Genomic DNA, 24351 nt, shown 5'->3' on the forward strand with positions numbered 1-24351 from the left:
CAGAATCTCAAACCCTTATTTGTGCTTGTCTCTACACCGCGGGCTAATTGTGGGGCGTACAAGCTGGGAGACACCCAGTCGACTTAGATTTGACCTCCCAAATGCTTCCAGTTCCCAGGACCACCAACCCTGAGGCGTAGGGCGAGGCCGGGGCCTGGGACTTTTCTTAGCCCGGGTTGGAAGCGGGGGAGTGGGGTGGGGAAGGCGCTGGGCGGGGCTGCCCAGCTCAGGAACGCGGAGTATCACATTTCTTGCCATCCGCCCAATCGCGAAGGGCGGAGGGCGTGGCCCACACCTGGAGGGGGCGGGGCCAGGTGGCGCGGATTGCTGGGGTGCTCCGGGGCTGGGAGCTGACGTGAGCTCGGCGCACCTGGGTTGGGCAGGTAAGGGCTGGTGTGGGACCCGGAGGAGGAACCCATAGTCCCCGGTGGCGCATCGCCCGACGACCCCGGGCCGAGCCGTCGAGGGGCGCGTCGGCGACCGGCGATCTCAGCTGTGGACGTGGTTCGGAGGAACGTCTGCTTGTGAGAGCCGGCTGGGGAGTGAGGTAGGGAAGGGACGCCGACTTCTCGGAGCCTACCTGCAGAGAGGGCGACACCTCCGGACGCGGAAGGGCCCGTCCGGGACGGACGGTGCGGAGATGGGAGCGTGGCTTTAGGACGTCTGTTGGCTGATAACCTATCCAGGCTGGGGTGCTTGTCAATCCCCAGGTGGTTCCTCAGTGCTGGGCGCCTCCGGACCTGACACTCAGCCGACTGGCTTTCCTTCCCACCGCAGCCGAATTGACACCCCCCTCCTTCCCACCCCCGCCTGCACTTTTCCGTCGGATGGAGCTAAGGGCGCCCCCACCCCGCTCCCCTCACCTCTCCCCCCCAATCCCCCGCACTCTTTCTATCGTGAGCAACTTGCTTCGCCTCTGGCTCAGGTGGGAACTTCCAGTCCCTCGGGCCCTGGTCCGGCATGTTTTGGGAAAATCGTAAAAGAGGGCTATCTGTATCTTTGATTGGTTTGTTTTCCTTCCCTGAATTTATGTAGCAGTCAGGCCTCACAGCTCTGGGCCTGGGAGACACCTTTGGATTTCCAAGTAGCCGAGCTAGGTGTTGGGGAGGGTGGCGCCAGGCGTGGCTGCTCTGGGGGTGAGGCCCTCTTTGCCTGAAGGGGCTGGAGGCGGTGCGTGGAAAGGGAGAAAGTCTCTCCCAGGCTCCATTGGGAAGGAGGCCTGGGGTGCCACTCTTTACCTAGCACCTGCTTTGTGGTAAAGGGGGCACCAGGCCCCTACCCTGTTGTTGTCTTGGTGGGTATCAAGAGTGGAATCCAGGGAAGAAAGGCACCGGAACAGGGATTGGTGCAGTTTAATGTGTATATATAATACTAGTGCTTGACAGCTCCCTAACACCCTCCAACTTTGGTGCACTGGGGAAGAAAGGTGTGTATGTGGAGTTAGGGCTAGAGGCCCAGAATTTACCCCCAAACAGGACCAAACCTAATGGAGGGAAGCCTGGGCACTTAAATGGCATTTCAGTTCCCTGTAGGAGGAAGGGAAGGAAAAGAAATGAGACTGCCCCTAAGACTTATCTGCAGAAAATGGCAGCTGTGTTTGGGAGCCATCAACAACCATATTCTGACTTTTCAGTTGGTAGTGGCCCTGGCAAGTGGCTCAGGCAGGAATTGTGAAAATAAGTGGTGGTGGGTTTTTATGGAGGACTGCTTCCTGGAACTGGGGTGTGATGCAGGACAGTTCCCTGGGGAGGCCTAATGGGTCCCTGATCTTTGTTCACAGTGTGGGAAAGGGACCAGTGGCATCCTTGTTCTTTGGATGGTTAAGACCTTGTTCTTTGGATGGTTTGGACGGTTAGAGACACGGGTGTTGAACTTTTCCTCTGGTGGTAGCTAGAGTTCCAGCTGATTTCAACTAGATGAAAGCTGAGCGGGGAGTACACTTAGAATTCTGAATTAGGTGCTTTTGAGAGTAGGGGGTCATGTGTTCTCCTTCCCACTCACTTGGTAGGTCCTCCAGGGGGGGTGGGTCTCTGTTGGTTTTGTTTTTTCTCTCAGTGTAGAAGAACCTGGAGAGACTTGGACTTCAAGACTCCAGTGGCAGGATTTGGAACAGTGCATTCTGTTTTGGGATCGTGGGATCTGAACCCCAGATACTGCACTTAACTTTTCAGTGATGTTAATTAAATCCATCTGTACAATGAGGATAATATCACTTCTAGGATCCTGAGGATGAAACCAGGCATGTCATGTATACAGGAAATTGAAGAGGCTAAACAGATATAAAGATTGTTCATTTCATCTTTCATAAGAAATGTGTTTTAAAAAAGTTGAGATTTCGAGAATGTGAATGAATTGTACAAGTATATAGGAAAAGAATAAGTGCCCATAGTCCTGTTCCCAGCTAACCATTACAAATACACTGCATTGGTATATTGCTTTTCATGTCTATGTGAGTTTGCACATGTACAACAGTTTATGTTATAGAGTGGAGGAGGTACAAGATCATACTGCATTCCTGCTCCTTAGATTCATATTGTAAATATTTCCCCTAATCTAACAGAAATCCTTCTGACACTCATTAATAGCTGCTGAAAATTGCAGCCTGTGGATATGATTTAATAAACCATTCTTCACTCTCATTTTGTTTTCCATTTTCCCCTCTTCACTTGTTCCAAGAGTCCTCATTACCAGATGGCAGGTGATGGCACTCTTGGTTGTTTTCTAGAGGGTGGGGAGTATTGGCAATTAGGGAGGTAAGGGACTGAGGAGTGGGGCTCTATCCCCTGGGGTTGAGTTGAGTTGCTCATGTGTAATGCCACTCTGGAGAACACTGAGAACTCTAGATTTTAATCACTGATCTCTTGAGTGGCTGCTCCTCCTACCCTATCAGAAGGTTCAGCTCCTTGAAGCGGCCTGGTGGTCACCAGTTAAGTCCATGATCCGTCAAGAGGTGGCTTCCATGTATGTGACTGGCCTAGGTATAGCATTTAACCAGTACTGCAATAGAAATTCTCCAAACTTTACTAGGTTGGTTGGCTTACTGTTTCTCCACTATCTTTTTCCTTTGGTGGCCCATCTACCTTTTGGGGCTCAGACTAGGGAAGAGAAGGTAGAGTTTGCCCCAGGAAGAAATTTTCTTTTTTACATAAGGTGTATATATTCTCCATGGTTTGATGGCTTCACATGCTGCGCGACCAACCACCCCAAATCAAGGCCAAGAACCTGGGCACTTGGACCTAGCATGCAAAGCCTGCTTGCTGAACTGAGCTGAGCTCCCAGGGGGAAGGTTTCCACTGTTGCCGGACTCAGTAATTGGGTCAGAAGGCTCAGGTGTGAAGGGGACCTACCGTGCTCTTAAAGTGCCAGAGACTAAATTGGAGTTCAGTCCTTTGCATTTGCTGGGAACATGGTTGGGGCCGGCGGGGGGGAGAAATGTCAGGAGTCACTCCTTAGCTAAGCCTCTCTGAGTCTTGGGCATCTTGGGCTGACTTAACTGGTTTTGATTTCAGAACCAGATAGGAAGGTCACTTATTCTCAAGCCATTGTAGGCTTTCTGTTCCAATGTAAATTTTCTCCAGAAGGGATATGTCTTTTTTTTTTTTTTCAAGAAAGGATAGCTAATGAAAACACTGAACTTTGTTATTTAGTAACAATCACAGTGCTTGACACACAGTAGCTGGAGAAAAATATATTTGCTGAATAACTTATTTTTTCCAGGCATCCATTTCTCATGTTAAAGAAAAAGAAAATACAAAAAGCCCCAAGTATAAGATCCTAGGCAAATAATTTCTAGTGAGTGAGCTTTTTTTTTTTTTCCTTTAGGCAACTGATCTGGGCAGGTCTTTGTTTTCTGCCGAGTGCCAGCTGCTGTCGAATGTTATCTGCTATGCCCATGTATTTTTATGAGAATCAATTGCAGACTTTACCCGGGCTGGCGCCTATAACCAATCAGTTCATGCCAGCCTCTGGGGAGATAAACAGAAGTAAACGAGGAGGCTGGCCTTGCTGGGCACAGCTTATCTTATGACTGCTTTTTCTTTGCTAAGGTTGGGAACTGTGAGATTTGATTATTGAAGGGCTTAGTTTTCTCAGACTCAGTTGCAAAGAAGGTATTCGCAAAGCCTTGGTCTTTACAGTCCCCCAAGCCTTCACTTAGATCCTGGAGACCTTTTTTCCCCCCTCCCCCTTGGTATAGAAAGAAGGAAAGAGAAAGAAAGGGCAGCTGATTTCACCCAGCCTTTCAGATCCGGGTGACTGTCTGCCTGCTCACCCATGTGAGGACTTTGGAACCCAGGACTTAACAACTCATCTCCTTCTCTCTCTTAGGATGGTGTCACTTCTTACCAAAACATTCCCACTCCTTTTTAGCTGGCTTGTTTAAAAAGAGCTTAGCCTTCTGCCAGTCTCCTTCCTGTTGCCCTAACTTTCTCTTCCCTCTTCGGGGGTGAGGTTGAAAAGAGCAATTACTCCTCTCTTCCAAAGCCCTTGAGGAAGGACTGTTCCCAGGAGATGACATCACCTTTTTGTTTTTTTTTTTTCTTTTTTGTGCCTCAGGATTTTAAATAGAAGAAATGCGATCTTCTTGCTTGATAAGTCTGATTTGGCTAGGGCATGAAGTATATAAATGGCTTTGGAATAAGAATCAAAAGAACCTTTTAACCTCTTTTCTTTCCCACCTGGCACAGTTCATTCCCATATTTAGTTTCTTTGCTGTAATCGAGTGAAACTGTAGCTCTAGCATAGAGAAATGATAGCTGGGAAAAGTTCCCAGAAGTAGTTGGCCTAATTCTCCTGTCCTCCCTCCACTTCTCCCCCTCCCCTCAATCCTCCAGACCATGGCCCTTCATCCTCGAAGAGTCCGGCTGAAGCCCTGGCTGGTGGCCCAGGTGGATAGTGGCCTCTACCCCGGGCTCATCTGGCTACACAGAGACTCCAAACGCTTTCAGATTCCCTGGAAGCATGCTACACGGCATAGCCCCCAACAAGAGGAAGAAAACACCATTTTTAAGGTAAAGGACTTTCTTTGTTCTTTCTCCAAGTTCTCTCAGACCTTTTTGGATTTGTTTGTTTTCTTACTTTGCTGTTGTTGTGCCGGTTCTGGGGCTTGAACTCAGGGCCTTGAGGTGCTGTCCCTGAACATTTGTTTGCTCAAGGCTAATATTCTATCACTTGAGTCACAGTTCCACTTCTAGCTTTGTGGTGATTAACTTGAGATAAGTCTCATGGACTTTCCTGCCTGGGCTGGCTTCAAACCACAATCCTCAGATCTCAGCCTCCTGAGTAGCTGGGATTACAGGTGTGAGCCACCAGCACCTAGCGCCTAGCTGCTTTTTTCTTTCTTTTATTTTTCTTTCTCTAAATCCAAAGCTCTGATGAAGCTGAATATATATGACGGTACCCAAACTTAACAAGCATAGTAATTTCTCATTGTGATGTGTGTGTGTGTGTGTGTGTGTGTGTGTGTGTGTGTGTGTTCTTTTCCCTTTATTCTTTTCCATTGGTTAATGATACACAGTTGATGTATCACAGGACCCAAGGTAAGTTTAACCTATATAAGTGTTTATAGTGATGTGCTTGTCCAAAATTACCAAAGGTCAGTGGTTGACTCTTCACTCAAGCCCTTGACACTAAGTGCTTAGGCTTAGAGATGGCTGTTCAGACCATGGCAGAATTATTAGGTATTAGTTTGCTCCTAATAGAGGGTATAGAGGCCTTCAGTAAGTTATTCTTTTGGTATTAAAATATTTCCCTATTGGGCTGGGAATATGGCCTAGTGGCAAGAGTGCTTGCTTCATATACATGAAGCCCTGGGTTCGATTCCCAAGTACCACGTATATAGAAAATGGCCAGAAGTGGTGCTGTAGCTCAAGTGGCAGAGTGCTAGCCTTGAGCAAAAGGAAGCCAGGGACAGTGCTCAGGCCCTGAGTCCAAGGGCCAGGACTGGCAAAAACAAAACAAAACAAAACAATATTTCCCTATTTATATCCTCTGCTTAAAAATTAAATGTGATTTGATTACAAATTTTTATTCTTTAATCTTTCTTTTTCTTCCCCCTTCCCTTTATTCAGTGCTAGAGATTGAACCCAGGGCCTTCCACTTACCACATAGCTACATCCTCAGCCTTAATTATGCTTTCTTAACAAAAGAGTAGCTCAGATAGGATAGTGACTTTATGTTACTGAAGCAAAGACTTGATCACAAAGCATCTTACAAAATTTATATGAAGCCAAAGCTTGACTCCAGACAGGAGTAGGTGGGTGGGCAGTGGTTGTGGGAGAAGGCTTAGTGTAATTCCATGGACCACATTTTCACACCACACCACAACTTCTCCCTGCTGGCTCCTTTTCATCACAGGAGTAGTTTAGTTCCTGCAGCCCAAGACACAGAAAAGTTAGCTAGAAGTCAAACATGTAAGCTTGTCCTGACTGTGGGTCTGTCAAGGTAGATCCTCCAAGTTTTTGCTGAGAATGGATCAGTATAGGGCTGAAAAGAGAGAGTTTCAAAGCTAGGGGGAAAGCCATACTGGCAGTGGTCCCTGAATGATTCTGTTATGTCAGGTGAAAAGAGAAAAGGCAGATAAAATATTGGTCTGAGGTGATTTTGAAGGCATATAAATGAGCACTGTTAATTTAGATATAAATAATCTATTTATAATACAATGTATTATATATAATAAGGTCTATTTTATATATCATATAATGGTATGAAAATGTTAAGGACAACACTTGTAAGCCAGCACCAGTTATTGTGGTTCGCATTGTGAGGGGAATGGGCCAGCCCGTCTCGCTGTGGCCTGAAACTAAAATTGATGGATTTCAATTGAGATTTGGTCTGAAAGTGGGTTTCCTGTCGAAGCTTTTGTTTGTTCACGGGGAAAAGGCTGGATCCTGAGAGCACTACACCTGAGGGTGACTTGTATGCTTGGCTTGAGGAAAGCTTTGCATCTGTGTATCTGTGTGCACAATGCTGAGGGAGGAACAAGGAAGTCGGGGGAAGAGGGAGGATATTTACAGATCCCAAACTGAGCCTTTAGCAAGATACACAAGTGAGCCATTAGCATGGAATGGGGTACCTGTGTCCACAAATCTCATTTCATTCTCTCTATAACCTGTAAGGGAGAAACTGCTTTCATGTATGTGTAGAAGCTGACTCTCAGTGGGGCTGAGTAACTAGCTCAAGTCACACACACACACACACACACACACAAAAAGGTAGATTCAAGGTTTGAACCCATGTCTTTGTTTCCCCTACTGTACTTCCTGCCTTAATGCTTCCCCTTCTGACTTTGGGAGTTGGAATATCTGACCTGAATTCCCATATAACCATCATCTGCTTGTGTGGTCTTGAGCAAGGCATATAACTTCTCTGGGCTTCAGTGTCCCCTGTAGAGAACTGAAGAGGAAGTGAATCTTGCCTGCCTCTTAGGATTTTTATGAGAATATAGTGAAATAAAATATGGGAAGGGATTTGTAGAGTACCATAAAAATACAGGGAGTATCTCCATTTTAGGAAGAAAAACAAGGACCTACACAGTGATCACAATCTCTCCGAAGCAAGAGTCAGGATGAGTTTGGACAAATAGTGTTTATAATTCACTGTGTTTGCCATGTGCTATCTTATAGGCTCTCCTTCCTTGATTCTTAAGTTACACTTGTAAAAGGCTGTGGCCCTCTGCTGCATTATCCTTGGGTCCCTAATGTCATTGGAATAACCATTCTGGGTGTGGTAAGCCAGAGCTGGGCTGTGGCTGGGTTAGTCTGGCTGTTCCCTATGGAAGGGCAGGGTTGTAGTGGGAACCATGGAAATTCACACGCTTCTGCCAAAATCTGCACATTCCCAGTCAGGCTGGGTGGGGCCAGAGTGAGCATAAACATAAAGACCTAACAAATAGAAGAGACATAGAGGAGGCAGCAGCCAAGTACACCAGGTAACTGCAGATGTTTCTCCCCAACACTAGGGGCCAGTGAAGTTGAAGTCTTCCATTAGGGTTGAATGGAATGGAGCAGCAGTTAGGTGCACTGGTGCTTGCTAAGCCACCCAAGGCAGCACAGTTTTGTTAAAAGCTCTTATTCATTCCATATCGCAACCCAAATCTGGGAAGACTGTAAGGAGGAGGAAGAGGAGGAGACGTTAGAGTTGGAGGGGGATGTTTAACTCTGGAAAGAATCTTTCTCATGACTGTGGGGCTTTGCAGGTAAGTGAGGGAGATTACAGATCTTAAAGGATGCTGTAGAAGAATTCAATTTCAGCTTGAGAAAGAAGTCTGTGGTCAGAATCAAAGGCAGGGAGTAGTTGGCAGAATGCCCTGTTGGCTTGAAAGAGTTTAGTGTGTGCTTCCTGTCTTGAGTTCTCTCTTAATGACAGCTCCTTTTTCTGCTTTAGAGGAGGTCATACTCCTGAAGAAAGTTTAGGGACCAGAGTATGTTAGCAGCCAGGGAAATAGGTGTCCTGTGAGTGGAAACAAATGCATATTGGACTTGGAAGTAGGGTTGAGTTTCTACTTCCTGCTTTGTTCCTGAGGAATATAGTCTATAGAATGAACACCTTAGGTTTCCTTTTTCATTACTGGGGAGACGTATTCCTCTTTTCTGGGGATAGCACAGTGAGTTCCTATATTTGGAAACCAGAGCGGAGTCAAAGAGGGTTTAATCCAATGCCACTGGCCACTTGTGTGGCTACAGCATGAAATTTCCCAGTGACACAGGAGATGTAGGAGTTCAAGGAAGGAGGAGAGGTGAAGAGTATAGGTATTTTTTTTTAGAACTTAGGGCCTCAGACATAGGGCTGTGGTGAACCCTCACACTGTGATTCCTGTCCTAAAGGCACTTGGTTGTTGCAATTCCCTTATATATCAGATTAATACTGCAAAGAGGGAGAATAAGCCCTGCTCTCCATATCTTCTTCCATTCCCTTGCCATATTTATTGTTTAAGAACCTGTTATAAAGATAAAAGGAAATGAGGTGCCAGTGGCTTGAGTCTGTTATCCTCCTACTCAAGAGACTGAGATCTGAGGATCTTGGTTCTCAAAGCCAGTTAGCAAGGGCAGGAAAAGCCCAGGGACACTTAGGTCCAGTAATCTATCAGAAAAGCTGGAGGAGGAACTGTGGCTCAAGTGGTAGAGCACTAACTGGTTTTGAGCAAAAGAAGCTCAGGGACAGCACCCAGATCCTGAGTTTAAGCCCCAGGATGGGCATCTGTGTGTGCATGCACATGAACACACACACAGTATACATATGTGTGTATGTGTGTTTGTGTGTGTGTTGTCTGAAGTCTGCTATCTAGAGTTACCCTGAATATTTCAGCACATATTTTGCCCCAACCTTTCTTCATTTTCAACTCTTGATTGTTGTCTGGGCAGGTTAGTACTAAAGTTTGAGATAAGACTCTTTCAAAAGACTGCATTTACACAGTTTAATTTTCCTTTGGCCTTGCTTTGTCTGGTTCTAGGGGAATATTGCTTGGGGAAAAGTCTATAAGGTCAAGATTATGAGTTATAGTTACAGTTGTGTGTGTATATGTTTTGCTGTAGTTTTGGACAATAGTAAGCACTCACTTCCATTTCTGATTTCTCAGGCCTGGGCTGTAGAGACAGGAAAGTACCAGGAAGGGGTGGATGACCCAGACCCAGCGAAATGGAAGGCCCAGCTCCGCTGTGCTCTCAACAAGAGCAGGGAATTCAACTTGATGTATGATGGCACCAAGGAGGTGCCCATGAACCCAGTGAAGATATATCAAGTGTGTGACATCCCTCAGCCCCAGAGCTCGATCATTAACCCAGGTGAGGCCGAGATGCCTGTGAGAAGTGGCATCATGCCAGATTCTAGGCTGCACTCTTAAAATGGATTGAAAAGCAGTCTAGTTTTCAAAGTTTAAGATTGGTAAAAATAAGAAAGCCATTCCTTAAGAACTCAGAGGACACGTGGTATAAACTCAGCAAAATTTTCCTGTTCATTGAGAGAAATGATTATTACCAAGACTTCTTACAGACTGAGAAAGTAGAAAGAATCTAGAGTTCTACTGTAAAACCACTCCTCTCAGAAATTGAGAAGCCATCCGGGGAAGGAGGTGGGGTGGAAGGAGGGAGGTGAAGCAGGCATTAGAACTTAGTAGAAGGTTTTGAGTTTTAAACCTGGCTATTATAACTTGACTCTTTTGTGGGACTTGATTCAACTTCTTGGGCTTCTTGCACCTGAGTTTCTTCAACTACATTGTGTTCCAAAGGCTACTGTAAGTAGTTGGCATGACAAATAAAAGACGTTAGTTTTTTGTGTATGTTTTTTAGTGTTAGATGAAAGATTGTTTCATTGATAGGTTACTTTTGCTTCGAGAACACCACCTGATCCTCCTGTTTACTCAAGGTGTAATGAATAATAGGAGCCAGATAATTTAGATATGAAGTCCAGTAAACCCAGTAAGGCCTGGCCATGCGGAAGGGGATCTTTACCTCACATTAAATTCATAAAGGTGAGAAGTTGAACTTGAGTCCTTACAAGAGGTACTAAGGTGCAGGAAGTCAATGTGTAGCTATACCCATGTGCAGGCTTTTCTAGGAGAAGGGAGTTGGGTTCTTTAGGTTCTGAGTAGAGGAAGAGAAGATAGCTGCATTAGGATTCTGTAGGAGGAGCTGGAACTATGAGTTCATACACCTTTGGTTCTCTCACTCTTTCTAGCTAGGACCTGTGGGTGCACACTACCTTGAGGATGCAGTGTGCTAGCAATCTTTAGCTTGTGGTGAGTCAGCTGCAATGTGACTTGCACTGCTTGATTGACTTGAATTGCTTGATTGTGGGCTTGCGTGTCTTGGGTAGGATCCACAGGGTCTGCTCCTTGGGATGAGAAAGATAATGATGTGGATGAAGAAGATGAGGAAGACGAGCTCGATCAGTCTCAACACCATGTTCCCATCCAGGACACCTTCCCCTTTCTGAACATCAATGGTAAGTGGAGAGGGAGGTGAGATAGAGGGATAAGGAGGATGTTAGGAGTTTGGGTTTCAGAATACTGATCTGTTGTCCACAACTGCCTTCAGAGCAGCGATTGGGCCTTGGGTTTAGATTGCTGGGCTGTTTGTTAGCAAGCAGAACTTACAGGCAAGAGAATTTTGCTGTCTTATTGATTCCAATACAGTGTGGTGAGTGTTATGTTTCTATCTTGTTCAAAGAAAGGAAAAAATGAAAAATTAATTCTCAGTCTTATACATGAACATATAAGTGGTTATTTTTGCCAAGTTTCTTTCAGAGCAAGCACAGATGTCATTTTTATGTTATAGGCAGACTTTTCTAGTATTTCTGTTGGAATAAATTCTGTATTACTCTTTTTTGTGGCACTTTTTGCTCAAGGCTATTGTTCTACCACTTGAGCTACAGCTCTACTTTTGGCTTTTTTGGTGATTAATTGGAGATAAGAATCTCACAGACTTTTCTGCCAGGCTGGTTTTGAACCGTGATCCTCAGATCTCAGCCTCTTGAGTAGCTAGGATTACTGGTGTGAGCCACCAGTGCCTGGCTGTATTACTTACTTAATGAGGACCATTCCATTTAAGCTAAATTATGGAAAACTTGGGTTTCTCTAGCTGATTCTAGGTTGTGCTAGGCTTTATCTGCCAGAAACTTTCCCTTTATGGACTTGTAAATTCACCAAGCAAGATGGCTTGGGGGGTGGGAGTTACTGTGTAACAGTAGGAATGAAGTCTCCTAATGCATTTTCTGAGGACACTGAACACAGCTGTAGAATTGTTGTACTTTATCTTCATCTCTTCACTGAAGTGATCCTTGTCAAATAATTTGCATCTAGTTCCGTGGATTTTCAAGATTTTTTTTTTTTTAGTTCCATCTGGATTGTATGGGACATGTGCAATAACTTTTCCCACCTAGAAAACTTAGTATTATCGAGAGACTCTAGAATTCTGGGGTAGTGTACTTACTATAGGTAAAATAACAACACTTACTGTCTGTCCACTTACTCTTCCACTTAGATCTTTGGAACCAAGTGCTAGGTAAAGGAAAATTTCATGACTTTTTCTAGGCAAGTATTGCGGCATGCTACATTCCCCCTTGAAAGTTTTAAGAATTGGACATATGGAAATCCTTTCCCCTGACTCATTCTGTTATTCTTACTTCTTAAAAGGTTACATCCTTAGGCTGGGCTATAGATTAAGTAGTAGAGTGCCTGTCTAACAAGTGCAAGTCCTTGATTACAACTCCCAGTACACTCTTTTTTCTTTCTTTCTTTCTTTTTTCTTTCTTTCTTTCTTTCTCTCTTCTCTCTCTCTCTCTCTCTCTCTCTCTTTCTCTCTCTCTCTCTCTCATACACACACACACACACACAAATTCAGAATCTTGATTTCCTGGTTTTGTTCATATTTTGTGAAAACTAATATTATGTGTCCTGATGTTTTGGGTTGCCTTAGAACACTGTTGGAAAATTATATACATATTACATAAAATACAACCAGATACCTAGATTTAGCCAAATTGATCACAAAGATTCAAAGAAATATTAACCTCCATGATTTTAACATGGTTGAGTCAGAGAAAGAAGTATTATGGAAGAATAGACTAGAAGGAGAGATTTGTTCACTTTGCAATGAATAAACTTTCACAGTAATAGGGAAGTAGGAGTAAGGTTTTTACTCTCTAAGCAAAAACTTCAATTGAATACCTTTGAATGATTATACTTTTACATGGTGTAAAATTCATAATGGTACAAGAAGGTAATCATTTGAAAGGTTTTCTTTCTGACTTGTCCTTGGGCCTTCTAGTTGTTTTCATGGTGGAGACAATCTTGTTGGTTCTTGGAGTATGCGTCCAAACATTTTAGGCCTATGAAAGTGTATTTGTTTCTTTTAATAGCATTCCTAGACCTGAATACTTAAATCTAAGTGATTAATTCAGTTGAGTTCACTTTATGGAAGACAGCCAGCTTCTCTTTAATTGGTGGGACCAAATTCTGTAGCAAAATACCTCATGCCCTTTCTAATTTAACTCCAGAGGCAACAGTCTGTAGGTTAATGTTTAGCAAAAAAAAAGTTCTTAGAACCATGGGTTTATGGGAGAAATAATATGATTAGAAGCAGAATCATATTTCTTATTGTGAGCTGTAGGAATCATTGATGGGCCTGGAGATCAAATTAGGTCTTGGATTAGTAGTGCTGACTCTCGTCTGCAGACCTTGTTAGTTTTTAAGGGCCTCTAACCAAGTGCATGTGTGGGATCCCTGCCTGCTCACCACATCCTTCTCTTCTAGGTTCTCCCATGGCACCAGCCAGTGTGGGCAACTGCAGTGTGGGCAACTGCAGTGTGGGCAACTGTAGCCCTGAAGCAGTGTGGCCCAAAACGGAGCCTCTGGAGATGGAAGTGCCCCAGGCACCTATTCAGCCCTTTCATAGCTCTCCAGAGCTGTGGATCAGCTCTCTCCCAAGTAAGTAAGCCCTGCTCTCTATTGCTGAGGCTTCATCTCCCTTTGTAGTCCCTGTCCTGTCATGCCTTCTGCCTCCATTGTGCATCTATCCTCACTAGTGCTAGGAATCAAATCCAAGGCCTCCTGGCTTGTTAGTTAAGCACTGTACCACTGAGCTGTATCCTCAGACCCCCCTCTGCCTCCTCTTTGTTATATGAAGCATAGTTACTTAACCTACTGGTACTTTGTGTCTGCTTATTGGCTGTCCAATGAATCACCAGGGAAGTAAGAAACTGGTCTGTACCTACTTGTCCATATATGGATTGATTAGAGCTCCAGATTATTCACCATTGGTATGACCAGGGGATTTAGTGACAAGGCTCTTGAATTTGAAAGGCTTTAGGATCTCTTTTTGAAATTGGTACCCGTTTTGTTTATTTTATGCCAGTCTTGGGGCTTGAACACAGGGCCTGGGTGCTGCCCTGGAGTTTTTTTTTCTTTTTTGCTAAAGCCTAATATTCTACCCCTTGAACTACAGCTCTACCTCTGGCTTTTTTGGTAACTAATTGGAGATAAGAGTCTCATGGACTTTTTCTGCCCAGCTGGCTTTGAACCATGATCCTCAGATCTTAGTCTCCTGAGTAGCTAGTATTACAAGTGTAAGCCACTGGCATCCAGCAGTGAGTTTATCTTGAAGAATTGATGTCATTGCCCTGTTTTCCCTTTTTGCATTATACATGACCAGGATGTGAGTACAGGAGTCTGGTTCAAGAGGCTTAGTGGGTTTGAAAGGCCTAACAAGATTAATGGAGGCTTGGTGAGTGAAAATTTACTTTGCTGCAAACTGTCCTTTTATGGCATCTTATTAGAGCAGGCCCTGAGTGTGTGCTAAAGGGGTGATTTTCAGAAAGATGGCTTGGGGTTTCTTTTTATTCCTCTAGCTTCTTTTAAAAAAGGAGCCAAAATTGAGATACACACTAGATTTTTAAGTTTTTAGTTTCCTCCAATGCTATATTTGAACGTTTAGTCAATACAATATGGGATACCATACTACTTAGTGAAATTCTAGCTCTTAGGGTATGGTGATTGAGGGGAGATAGTTATTGATCTTAAGCCCTTTGCCTCAAGGCAGCCTTTTTTTTTTTTTTTTTTTTTGTAACTATTCCTGGGATTTGTCTCCTTTTGTTGCATGGCCATGCCTTTGTTTGTTTGTTTTCTTTTTGGAGTTGTTACTGGGACTTGAACTGGATATTGTCCCTGAAGCTTTTTTGTTCAAAGCTAGTATTCTACTACTTGAGCCACAGCTCTACTTCTGGCTTTTTTGGTTGTTAATTGAAGATAAGAGTCTCATGGATTTTCCTGCTTGGGCTGCTGTTGAACCATGATGCTCAGATCTGAGCTTCCTGAGTAACTAGTTTAATAGGCATGGGCCAATGGTTCCTGGCTCAGCCATGGCTTTTGTGAATGTTGGTTGAAACCTGGCTTGATCTTGATGGACTTATATGTGCCTTAGGGCTGGGGAGGCAGACACATGGATCCAGGATTCACTGTTGTCTCTCACCTTGCAGTGACTGACCTGGACATCAAGTTTCAGTACCGTGGGAAGGAATATGGGCAGACCATGACTGTAAGCAACCCCCAAGGCTGCCGGCTCTTCTATGGAGACCTGGGTCCCATGCCTGACCAGGAAGAGCTCTTTGGTCCTGTCAGCCTTGAGCAGGTCAAATTCCCAGGTCCAGAGCATATTACCAATGAAAAGCAGAAGCTGTTCACTAGCAAGCTACTGGATGTCATGGACAGAGGACTGATCCTGGAGGTCAGTGGTCATGCCATTTATGCCATCAGGCTGTGCCAGTGCAAAGTATACTGGTCTGGGCCATGTGCCCCATCACTTGTTGCTCCCAACCTGATTGAGAGACAAAAGAAGGTCAAGCTATTTTGCCTGGAAACCTTTTTGAGTGGTGAGTTTTTTTTTTTTTTTCTCTTCTTCTTTTTTTTCAGAATGTTGATGGTGGACATTGTTCCCTATAAGTTTATATCTTTCCCTTTCACCTCCCTCTTTTCTGGGCCCACCAAAGATCTTAACCTAAAAGTTTATTTTGGAGGAGGTCAAGGTCTAACAGAATTTTGGTTATGAAAAAATGCACACGACCTAGGTAATGAAGAAGGAAGCTCTGCTCCAAGGCTCTGTGCTTGAAACTTATTTTTTGTTTGGTTATGGCTCCTTCAGTGGCAGAAGAAGGAGTCAGTTTTGCTATTACTTCCCCATATATTACCAGCTTAACTTTGTTGTGTGTATATGTATATGTGTGATTCTGAGGTTTGAACTCAGGGCTTGATGCTTGCGTGGCTTGCTTGAACAGCAGGGGCTCTACCACATGAGTCATACCTCCAGCACAGCTTTTTGATGGTTATTTTGGAGATGGAATCTCATGGAGCTTTTTTGCCTTTGAACCTCAATCCTCTACGCCTTAGCCTCCTGAGTAGTTAGGATTATAGGCATAAGCCACTGGCACCCAACCTCAACTTCACTTTTGTAGGTGATCCTGTTCATCACACTCAGCAAAATCCCTGCATTTTTTTCCTTTCCCCCAAATATTTGAGTGTTGAAGTGAGGCAGATAATTTAGGAAGAATATTGAGATATGCACTTCACAATGTGATTTGAATTCCAAGTCTAGATCAATCATATCCAGTAGAACCCTGAGAAAAATGGAAACATTGCCTATTAGTGCTGTCCAATACGGTAACCCCTAACCACACATGGTGATTGAGTATGTAAGTATGGCCAATGTAACACAGGAGCTATTTAATTATAATTAATTTGAAATGTGACTAGTAGCTATTCTCTTGGGCAGCATGAAAGATGGTATTTGCTGAATGGATATGGATTGATCCAGTGTAGCAAGTTTGCTGTTCTATCCTCTGCAGAGCTCATTGCCCATCAGAAAGGACAGATAGAGAAGCAGCCACCATTTGAGATCTACTTATGCTTTGGGGAAGAATGGCCAGATGGAAAACCTCTGGAAAGGAAACTCATCTTGGTTCAGGTGAGGAGTTAAGGGTGTGCCCCCCCCCCTTTTTTTTCTCTAATGCTTCAGCCCCTACGTTTGGGTTGAGTTCTGAGTTAGCATTTATTCACTTGTGTGTATTCTCATCTCTTCAGATGAGGTATCAGACAAGCCTTATATACAGGATCAAGCTGGAGAATGCAAGATCGTTAAAATGGGCACCTGCTTTACTAGAGACCTTATCTTCCATTCTGTTACTAACATTGAAGCTTTGCTAAAACCTTAGGAAATGGGACTTTTTCTAGTTTTGTTTAGAAATTTTGGGGAGGTTTTAAAGAATTTAACCTTATTAGCCAGGTGGCTTTGGCTCATATCTGTAATCCTAGCGACTCAGGAAGCTAACATCTGAGGATTGAGGTTCCAAGCCAGCCTGGGCGGGAAAGTCTGTAAGACTTTTATCTCTACTAAAAGAGCTGAAAACGGAGCTGTGGCTCAATGGTAGAGTGGTGGCCTTGAGCAAAATGGCTAAAGGGACAGTGCTGAGTTCAAGCCCCAGGACCAGTGTGCTCATGTGTGTGCATACACACACCACAAAGAACATAACCTTATCGTTGTATTTTACTTTGCTGTTACTGTGTGTGTGTGTGTGTGTGCGCGTGTGTGCGCACGCGCACGTGCATGTGCTGGTCCTGGAGCTTGAACTCAGAGCCTTCGCACTGTCCTTGAACTTTTGTACTCGAGGCAAGAACTCTACCACTTGAGCCACTTCTGGATTTTTTGTTTTGATAGTTAACTGGACATAAGAGTCTCATGGACTTTCCTGCCATAGTGGTTTCAAATTGCAATCCTCAGATCTCAGCCTCCTGAGTAGGTAGGATTACAAGTGTGAGCCACCAGCACTGCCTGTTGTTATATTCTTTTACCTTATTGTAGAAAAGTTTTGGGGTTGCTTCAGAGTTGTACAACGAGGCAGGCAATAGATGACACTTGGTTTAAAATTTTCTTGCTAGGTAAGCAGTCGTTTATTTAGGTATATGGTGTGATGCCACATCTAGACTCTTTACCTGACGAGCCAACTTCTAAAATGAACCTTGGCAGGATGATGAGAGGTCAAGATGTGTATTGCATCTAGATTTTAGAGTGGGTGACTTCCCCAGGATCTGCTTGCTTCCTCTACAATTCAGAGTCTCTCTGAATTTTATTTGCAAAAAAACAAACAAAACGGCAAAAGCCCACCTTTTCTGCTGGAAGGCATGGCTTAAGAGGCATAGCTCCAGCTGACCAAGCAAGCCCTATAAGCTCCAGGCTCTCACTTCCAACCCCAGTACTGCCAAACACCAAACCAACCAGACAAACAAACAAATAAACACGGAAAACCTTTTCCTCAGTGGCTCCTTGCATGCTCTGTACCTGAACAGGTCATACCAGTGGTGGCTCGGATGATCTACGAGATGTTTTCTGGTGATTTCACACGGTCCTTTGACAGTGGTAGTGTTCGCCTGCAGATCTCGACTCCGGATATCAAAGATAACATCGTCACGCAACTCAAGCAGCTGTACCGCATCCTCCAAACCCAGGAAAGCTGGCAGCCCATGCAGCCTGCCCCCAGCATGCAACTGCCCCCTGCCCTGCCTGCCCAGTAATCACAAATGCCATCTTCCTCTCTCCTCCTCCTCTACTTTTTTTTATTACAATATTGTACATATTGATATTTTTTATTTTTCAGCTTTAACCAGCTTTTAGATCTCTTTCCTCTTACATTGATAGAACTTTGTGACTATCCAAATATGCCGAGCTTTTAAAAGTTGATTTAATTTATGGAAAATCACCTGTCAGAATTTCTTTTCTTTTTACACCTTTTAGTGGTAGTATGATGTAGTAGAAGGAGATTTGATCTGGGAGTTTGGACACCAGTGTTCTAGCTGCAGCTTTGCTTCAAGTGTGACCTTGTGTGGGCTTCACATTTATACTTGTAAATAAATAAAGAATAGAATGATACCCACAATTGCATCCAGCTTTTAAAGCCTGACTAGAATACTTCATTATATTTGTATATGCAAAACTGCCCAGAACAAGATCTTTCTGAATTGTTCTTATACCACATTTTTTGTTCTTTCTTTCTTCAAAGTTCCCTCAAGCACTGATTTGTTCAGGATTGAGCTCTGTTTGACCTGTTCTGCTAGTATGGTATTTTGCTCCCTGACGGGGGAAGGAAGGAGAGGAGCTGACTGGTTGCTTGGGAACCAAGCTTTATATCTAAATAGAAATGGGAGCCAAAGTCTGAAAGTCACCTGACCTGTGGAGTAAAAACTCATAAATCAAGCCTTGAAAGGAAAGCTGGTGACAGAAAGCTTAAGAGATTCTGTGAAAGAATGGACTGTCAGGTAGATACCTTGTCATTGTTCACCTTGTGTACCATAAATGAACACAAGACTCCGTGGTACGGGTCAGAGGTAGGATCTCTTTTTCTTGTTTCCTTTACTGAGGAACACTTGGGAGGAAACTGGGCCTCTAGAATATACTGAATATAAAACCCAAAAAGGACACTTCTTGTTTGTAGACTTTTTTGGGGTTGGCTAGGGTGGGGACAGTTGACATAGGGTCTTGCTCTGTAAGTCAGGCTCCTCTCAAACCTGTTATCTTCCTGCCTCTGCTTCCCAAGCGTTGAGCTTACACATAGGTACCACAGTGCTTTGCTGCTTGGAGTTTTAACTTGGGTCTTCCTGTCACTTGAATCTTTGTAGTTGAGATGAATTAAGTATTGGGTGTGTTAAGCAAAGGTAGGGTGAAGTAGGGTTGGGCAGTGATCTTCTGGAAAAGGCTCATTTGGCACAAACCTGCTCATCTCCTTTGCTAGAGGAGGTATTTGGGTGTGAACTATGAAGGTAGAAGTGGGGTAGAGCGTTAAAGCTGTCTCAAACTGCCTCAAACCGGTCTTACATCTAGTTAGGAGTGCTCAGCCTTGACCCTTCTCTTTCTCTTTAAAATGAAATCATACACAATTTAAGCTCCAAGACCTAAATGGAAAATTAAACCTCTGGCTGCAGCCCCAATCCTCTTGAATACTGATTGCCACAAAGTGGCAAGTCATAGTAGGGAAAACCATCTGTTACAGAAACCAATTCCTGCTTTTCAAATGATTGTGAGTTGGAATAGCTTAAAAACCTAAAAGCTCAGCTTAGTCAAACTTTGGCTTAAGGGTCTTTCCGAGGCCTAGTGGAACCTGCTCAAGCCAAGTGCTTGGCTTCAAGAAAAAGTTGGGCTTTTAGACACCAAGAATTATACAAGGGAGAAAAATTTTAGTTTTCATTTGTTTTTTTTTTTATCTTGTCATTTTATTTATTTTTTTGAGTGGAAGGAGGAACTAGGTCTTGATATTTGGCTTCCCCGGCTGAGCATGCAGTTAAAGTGAGAGGGCAACTGGTGCTTATGGCTGATTCCATTTCTCCCGTGAAATGATAACAAGGCTGTCTATCTAAATGGGCAAGGGCAGTTTAAGATATAAGCAGCTGATAAAATGCCAAGAAGGATCAAGCTTTTAGTATTGGAATATAATGAAATTTACAAACGTGTCAGATGAATGTTGTATGTCTTTTTTTTCCTCTTTTCTTTTTGCCAGTCCTGGGGCTTGAACTCAGGGTCTGGGCATTGTCCCTGAGCTTCTTTTGCTCCAGGTTAGCACTCTACCACTTGAGCTCCACTTCGGGATTTTTCTGTGTATATGGTACTGAGGAATCTAGCCCAGGGCTTTATGCATGCTAGGCAAGCACTCTACCACTAAGCCACATTCCCAGCCCATGGACTTTTTTTTGGTGCTGGTCTTGGGGCTTAAACTCAGGGCTTGGGCATTGTTCTTGGGCTTTTTTTTTTTTTCCCCCTAGTGCTCTATCAGTTGAGCTCCAGCTCCACTTCTGGCTTTTTGGTGGCTAACTAGAGATTAAACAACAACAACAAAACAAAAACTTCATAGACTTTCCTGCTTGGGATGGCTTGGAATTGGGATTCTCAGATCTTAGCCTTCAGAGTAGCTAGGACTATAGGTCTGAACTACTGGCACCCAGCCTGGTTTTTATGTGCTCTTAGCCCACTACTCTTTCTGATTTAAATCTTTTTCAGAATGCTGGGAAAGTGCATGCAAAGGTCTCCTGATTGACCTCTAGCATTCTTCCTCTAGTTTTGATAGATTCCTGGGCACTCAGTCTTCTGTCTCCTTTGGGTGGCTCACTAGGTGTCTTCTACTCCCTTAAGACTAAGAAAGGAATTTGATTATCACTAGCACTGGCTTTTCTTCACTGTGCAACCCATCATGATAGATGAATTCAAAGTTATAAAGAACCCAATATAGGTAAAGTGGGAGACAATGTTGAATCTGGTTGGGGTCGCCTCTTCATATAATTAACTCCCTGATATATGTTCCCATAGCATCTCAAGTTTTCTTTCAGAACTATCATGTTCGTTGTAACTATATTAGCATCTGTATCCTGCTGGATTACCAATTTACTGAAGTTAACAGTTGTTTGTCTTAGAATTTGTTGCCTTGTCCTTACAACAGTATCTTACAACCATGTGTTCTCAAATATTTGTTGCTGTAATAAATGAATGAACAAAGAAAGGCTTCCATATTGAGGATTTGTTGTTAATTTCCAAAGGGAATCAAGGAACCATTCTAAAATTAAGTACCCACAGTTCCCTTTAGTGGGCCATTTCCCCACAAACTGGATTTTCTCAAACTCCTTCCCTTCATAGAATGTGGTCGAATTGCTGGTAGATAAAAATGTTAAACCCTACGTCAAATAAAACTTTTCCTTTGTAATGACCTGGTCTAAAACCGTGATCATTTATCACTGGAAATCTGCAAATGACTCCTGACCATGAAGACAGGATTACTGACTGTTTTGTACAATAATACACCTCCAGAGCCTAGGAGCATACATAGCATCTATTAACAACACCTTCCCACCTGGGCTGGACATCTTCCCGCCTGGAACTCAACCTATTTAGGATTTAAGAACATCAAAATTAAGAAAACAAAAAACAAAAAAAACAAGCTTTACAGCACCACCCACAGGTGAGGATATCCTGCAAAAAATGTCAAGTTGTCTTGAAGGAAAAGATCATTTCCCCAGATACAAGTCCCAAGTATTCAGGTCCCTCAGGGTCTTGCATTCTTTCTTGGCTCTCCTCGTTTAAGGCTATATACCACGAGCCACACTTCCAATTCTGGCTTTTGGCTGGTTAATTAGTCTTTCGGATTTATCCTGCAAGGCTGGTTTTGAACCGAGATCCTCAGATCTCAGACTCATGAGTATGTCGGATTACAGGCGTGAGCCACCTGCCACCATCACCTCACTCACCGCCCCCCTCCCCCCCCCCCCCCCGGCTTAAAGACATCCTTATTAAATGCGGTGGTGTACTCTGTTTTTCGCTGTCCCTCAGTCAAGTGGTCACCGGAGCCCACAGCACAAGGGGCCGGGGAGCCCTGGCTCTTCCGCCTTCCTCCAACTCTGCCCCGCCCCTTTCCCCAGGCGGACGGGCGGGGCCGCGGTCTGTACAACCGGAAGAGGCGGGGCGGGGGCGGCGCTCACTTCCGGCCAGCCGTGAGGCGGTCTGGCCCGATCTACAGCGTTAGCGTGAGCGCGATGACGTCACGGGAGAGGGTAGAGGCCGGGCCTGGCCGGGCGGGGGCGGGCTTGGGTGCTCGTTTGCCTCAGGCTTACTTCGCCAACCTGGAGCTGAGCAGGTTGTTCCGGAACTAAGGTGGTTGCCGGGGAGGTCGCACGGGCGGGATTCCCAGTGTTGTGATGGGTCGCCAGCCACTGGTTGCCTTTCCGGGCCGCAGGCAGGACACCGGAAGGAGCTCCCGAGCCCCCGTGACCCTGAAGCGGAAGTGCAGGCCGAACATCGGCGAGAGGGATCGCGGCCTCCTTAACTAATCTCTAATCTCAGACCTGCGGTACGTGTGTTGGCGCGAACACTTCTTCCCAGAGGTCTCGAATGTTCCCCGGCCGGGAAGGCGGAGGAGTCAGCGGAGGCTGAAATAAAATCCTCCTGCGGTTCTAGCCGTTGTCGTTTTATTTTTCTGACCCAGGGTGAGATGATTATTAGCTACATTCCTGTGAAAGTTTAATGAGAGTCCTATTCTAGCGATTGGCGGGAGCAGAAGGGGAAGCTGGCAGTGGAGAGAATACAACTGGCACCTAATGCTGTGTCCTAGAACTCTAGAGGCTGTGCTGCCTCCACTGTCCAAACTTCTGAAGGTTTTCATCATAGAACGTCCTTTTGCCACGGACAAAATTTCAGAATAGAAACCAGAGAACACCCATCTGGCTATTAGGCTAGAAAGACGAATTTGGGACTAAGACTAAATCAGCCAGAGAAACCAGGTAGCATTTGTAACCCCCATCTTCTAAATCACAGGGAAGAAGAAAATAATTGCCCCAAACTGTTGGTACGTTAATAATTTTCCCTGCTACCACTTTGTTTCTAGGCTCTTCCTCAAGGGTCGGGACCCAGAAAAAGAAACTGTCTAGCCAATGAGACCATGCTTGATGGTGCTTCCAGACACCATGTCAACACTGTGCCCTCAGTTGCTGGTGGCAGCTGCTCAGCAGACCTTGGGCATGGGAAAGAGAAAGGGTTTACCTCGATCTACCTGTCTCCATCTAGCTGGAGAGGTACTGGCTGTGGTCCAGGGGTTGAAGCCTGCTGTACTTTATGATTGCAACTCTGCAGGAGTATTGGTGCTTCAGAGCTATTTGGAGAAGCTGCAGGAACTGGGCTTCCTGGCCTCAGGACTTCACATTCTTGACATTGGAGAGAACAGCCTAATTGTGGATCCTAAGCAAGCATGTCAGCATTTGGAGCAGGTGCTCCTTGGGACCATAGCCTTCGTGGATGTTTCCAGTTCCCAGCCTCACCCTTCTATCTGTTCCTTGGACCAGCTTCAGAATGTGAAGGCTCTTGTGACCGAAATAATCACACATCTGCAGGGGCTGCAGAAAACCCCATCCTTAGCAGCCTCCCACAGCAGGCTCCATTCCTCACAGTGGAATCTCTGTACTGTATTTGGCATCCTCTTGGGCTACCCTGTCTCTTATACTTTTCATGTGAACCAAGTTGATGACAACTGTTTAGCCCTGACTCCATTACGAGTATTCACTGCCCGGATGTCATGGCTGCGAGATCAACCCCCAATCCTGCTCTATTCCTTTAGTATCCCGGAGAGATTGTTCCCAGCTTTGAGTGATATTCTAAATACCTGGGAGAAGGATCTCAGAACTCGATTTAGGACTCAGGATGACTTTGCTGATCTTAGAATCTCTTCTGAGATAATCACACTGCCAGCTGTGGCCCTCTGACTTTAATTCTCCTTCCATGTAGAAGGTATTTAGTCAACAATCACCTCTGGTTTATCAGTGTCAAATAGGACTAAAAAGTGCCAGTTTTAAGCGTTTTGAGAACACAAAAGGAGACTGCTGTAATCAATTGGTCATGTATAGGAATGGGTGGTGGTGATGACAGTATTGGTAGTACATGTTTGTGATTTCTTCACAAGGACATCTTAGCAGAGGTCTCTAGTTTTTACTGGATAAGAAGTAGAAAGAAATCATGGGGAAAGGAAGGGTTGTGGATGACATACTCTTGTGCAGTAGCCTGTTCAATATGGTAGTCTTAGAATGGAGAAGGAGTATGGATGTTTCTGCCTATTTATTTCTAAGGAGAGTAGACCGGGATACCTAAGTGTCATGTTTGTAAAACATTCAGGAATAAACTGAAAATTCCAAGAACAATTTGGTAAAGTGACATTTATTTATAATAGATTGAAAAATACGTGGGTGCTTCCTGTGATCCTAGCTACTCACATGCTGAGAGATGAGGATTGTGGTTTGAAGTCAACCTGGGCAGGCACTCTTATCTAACCACCAAAAAGCCAGAAGTAAAG

At 44.4% G+C, this 24351-nt stretch overlaps 2 protein-coding genes across 6 annotated transcripts; both read left to right on the plus strand.

Moving 5' to 3' along the window:
• The first annotated feature begins 300 nt into the window (after nt 1-300).
• Nucleotides 301-18937, plus strand: Irf6 (interferon regulatory factor 6). Of its 3 annotated transcripts, none has more exons than XM_048357112.1 (8): nt 301-383; nt 4833-5009; nt 9575-9779; nt 10810-10938; nt 13247-13420; nt 14968-15360; nt 16330-16448; nt 17828-18937. In XM_048357112.1, the coding sequence occupies exons 2-8, from the start codon at nt 4836-4838 to the stop codon at nt 18050-18052; spliced, it is 1419 nt and encodes a 472-aa protein (XP_048213069.1). In that variant the 5' UTR covers nt 301-383; nt 4833-4835; the 3' UTR covers nt 18053-18937. The 3 variants fall into 3 exon arrangements, with proteins under 3 accessions (XP_048213069.1, XP_048213068.1, XP_048213067.1); XM_048357111.1 differs by having other exon boundaries at nt 335-640; XM_048357110.1 differs by having other exon boundaries at nt 335-547.
• Nucleotides 18938-22027: 3090 nt separating this feature from the next.
• C11H1orf74 (chromosome 11 C1orf74 homolog) lies at nt 22028-24320 on the plus strand. 3 transcript variants are annotated; one of them, XM_048356911.1, is made up of 3 exons: nt 22028-22066; nt 22249-22362; nt 22897-24320. In XM_048356911.1, exon 3 carries the CDS (start codon nt 22943-22945, stop codon nt 23765-23767), a length of 825 nt encoding a protein of 274 aa, XP_048212868.1. In that variant the 5' UTR covers nt 22028-22066; nt 22249-22362; nt 22897-22942; the 3' UTR covers nt 23768-24320. The 3 variants fall into 3 exon arrangements, with proteins under 3 accessions (XP_048212868.1, XP_048212867.1, XP_048212866.1); XM_048356910.1 differs by lacking the exon at nt 22028-22066 and having other exon boundaries at nt 22101-22498; XM_048356909.1 differs by lacking the exon at nt 22028-22066 and having other exon boundaries at nt 22101-22362.
• Nucleotides 24321-24351: the final 31 nt, after the last annotated feature.

This window comes from Perognathus longimembris, chromosome 11 (genome assembly GCF_023159225.1).
Source record: "Perognathus longimembris pacificus isolate PPM17 chromosome 11, ASM2315922v1, whole genome shotgun sequence".
NCBI classification, from domain to species: Eukaryota; Metazoa; Chordata; class Mammalia; order Rodentia; family Heteromyidae; genus Perognathus; species Perognathus longimembris.

Excerpts from the sequence above, each read along its gene's own strand:
- Irf6 (XM_048357112.1), top strand. The coding sequence starts at position 4,836 with ATGGCCCTTCATCCTCGAAGAGTCCGGCTGAAGCCCTGGCTGGTGGCC. Across the intron at positions 9,780-10,809 it reads GAGCTCGATCATTAACCCAG|GATCCACAGGGTCTGCTCCT; the intron begins GTGAGGCCGAGA and ends TGTCTTGGGTAG. Across the intron at positions 10,939-13,246 it reads CCCCTTTCTGAACATCAATG|GTTCTCCCATGGCACCAGCC; the intron begins GTAAGTGGAGAG and ends CTTCTCTTCTAG.
- C11H1orf74 (XM_048356911.1), top strand. The coding sequence starts at position 22,943 with ATGAGACCATGCTTGATGGTGCTTCCAGACACCATGTCAACACTGTGC.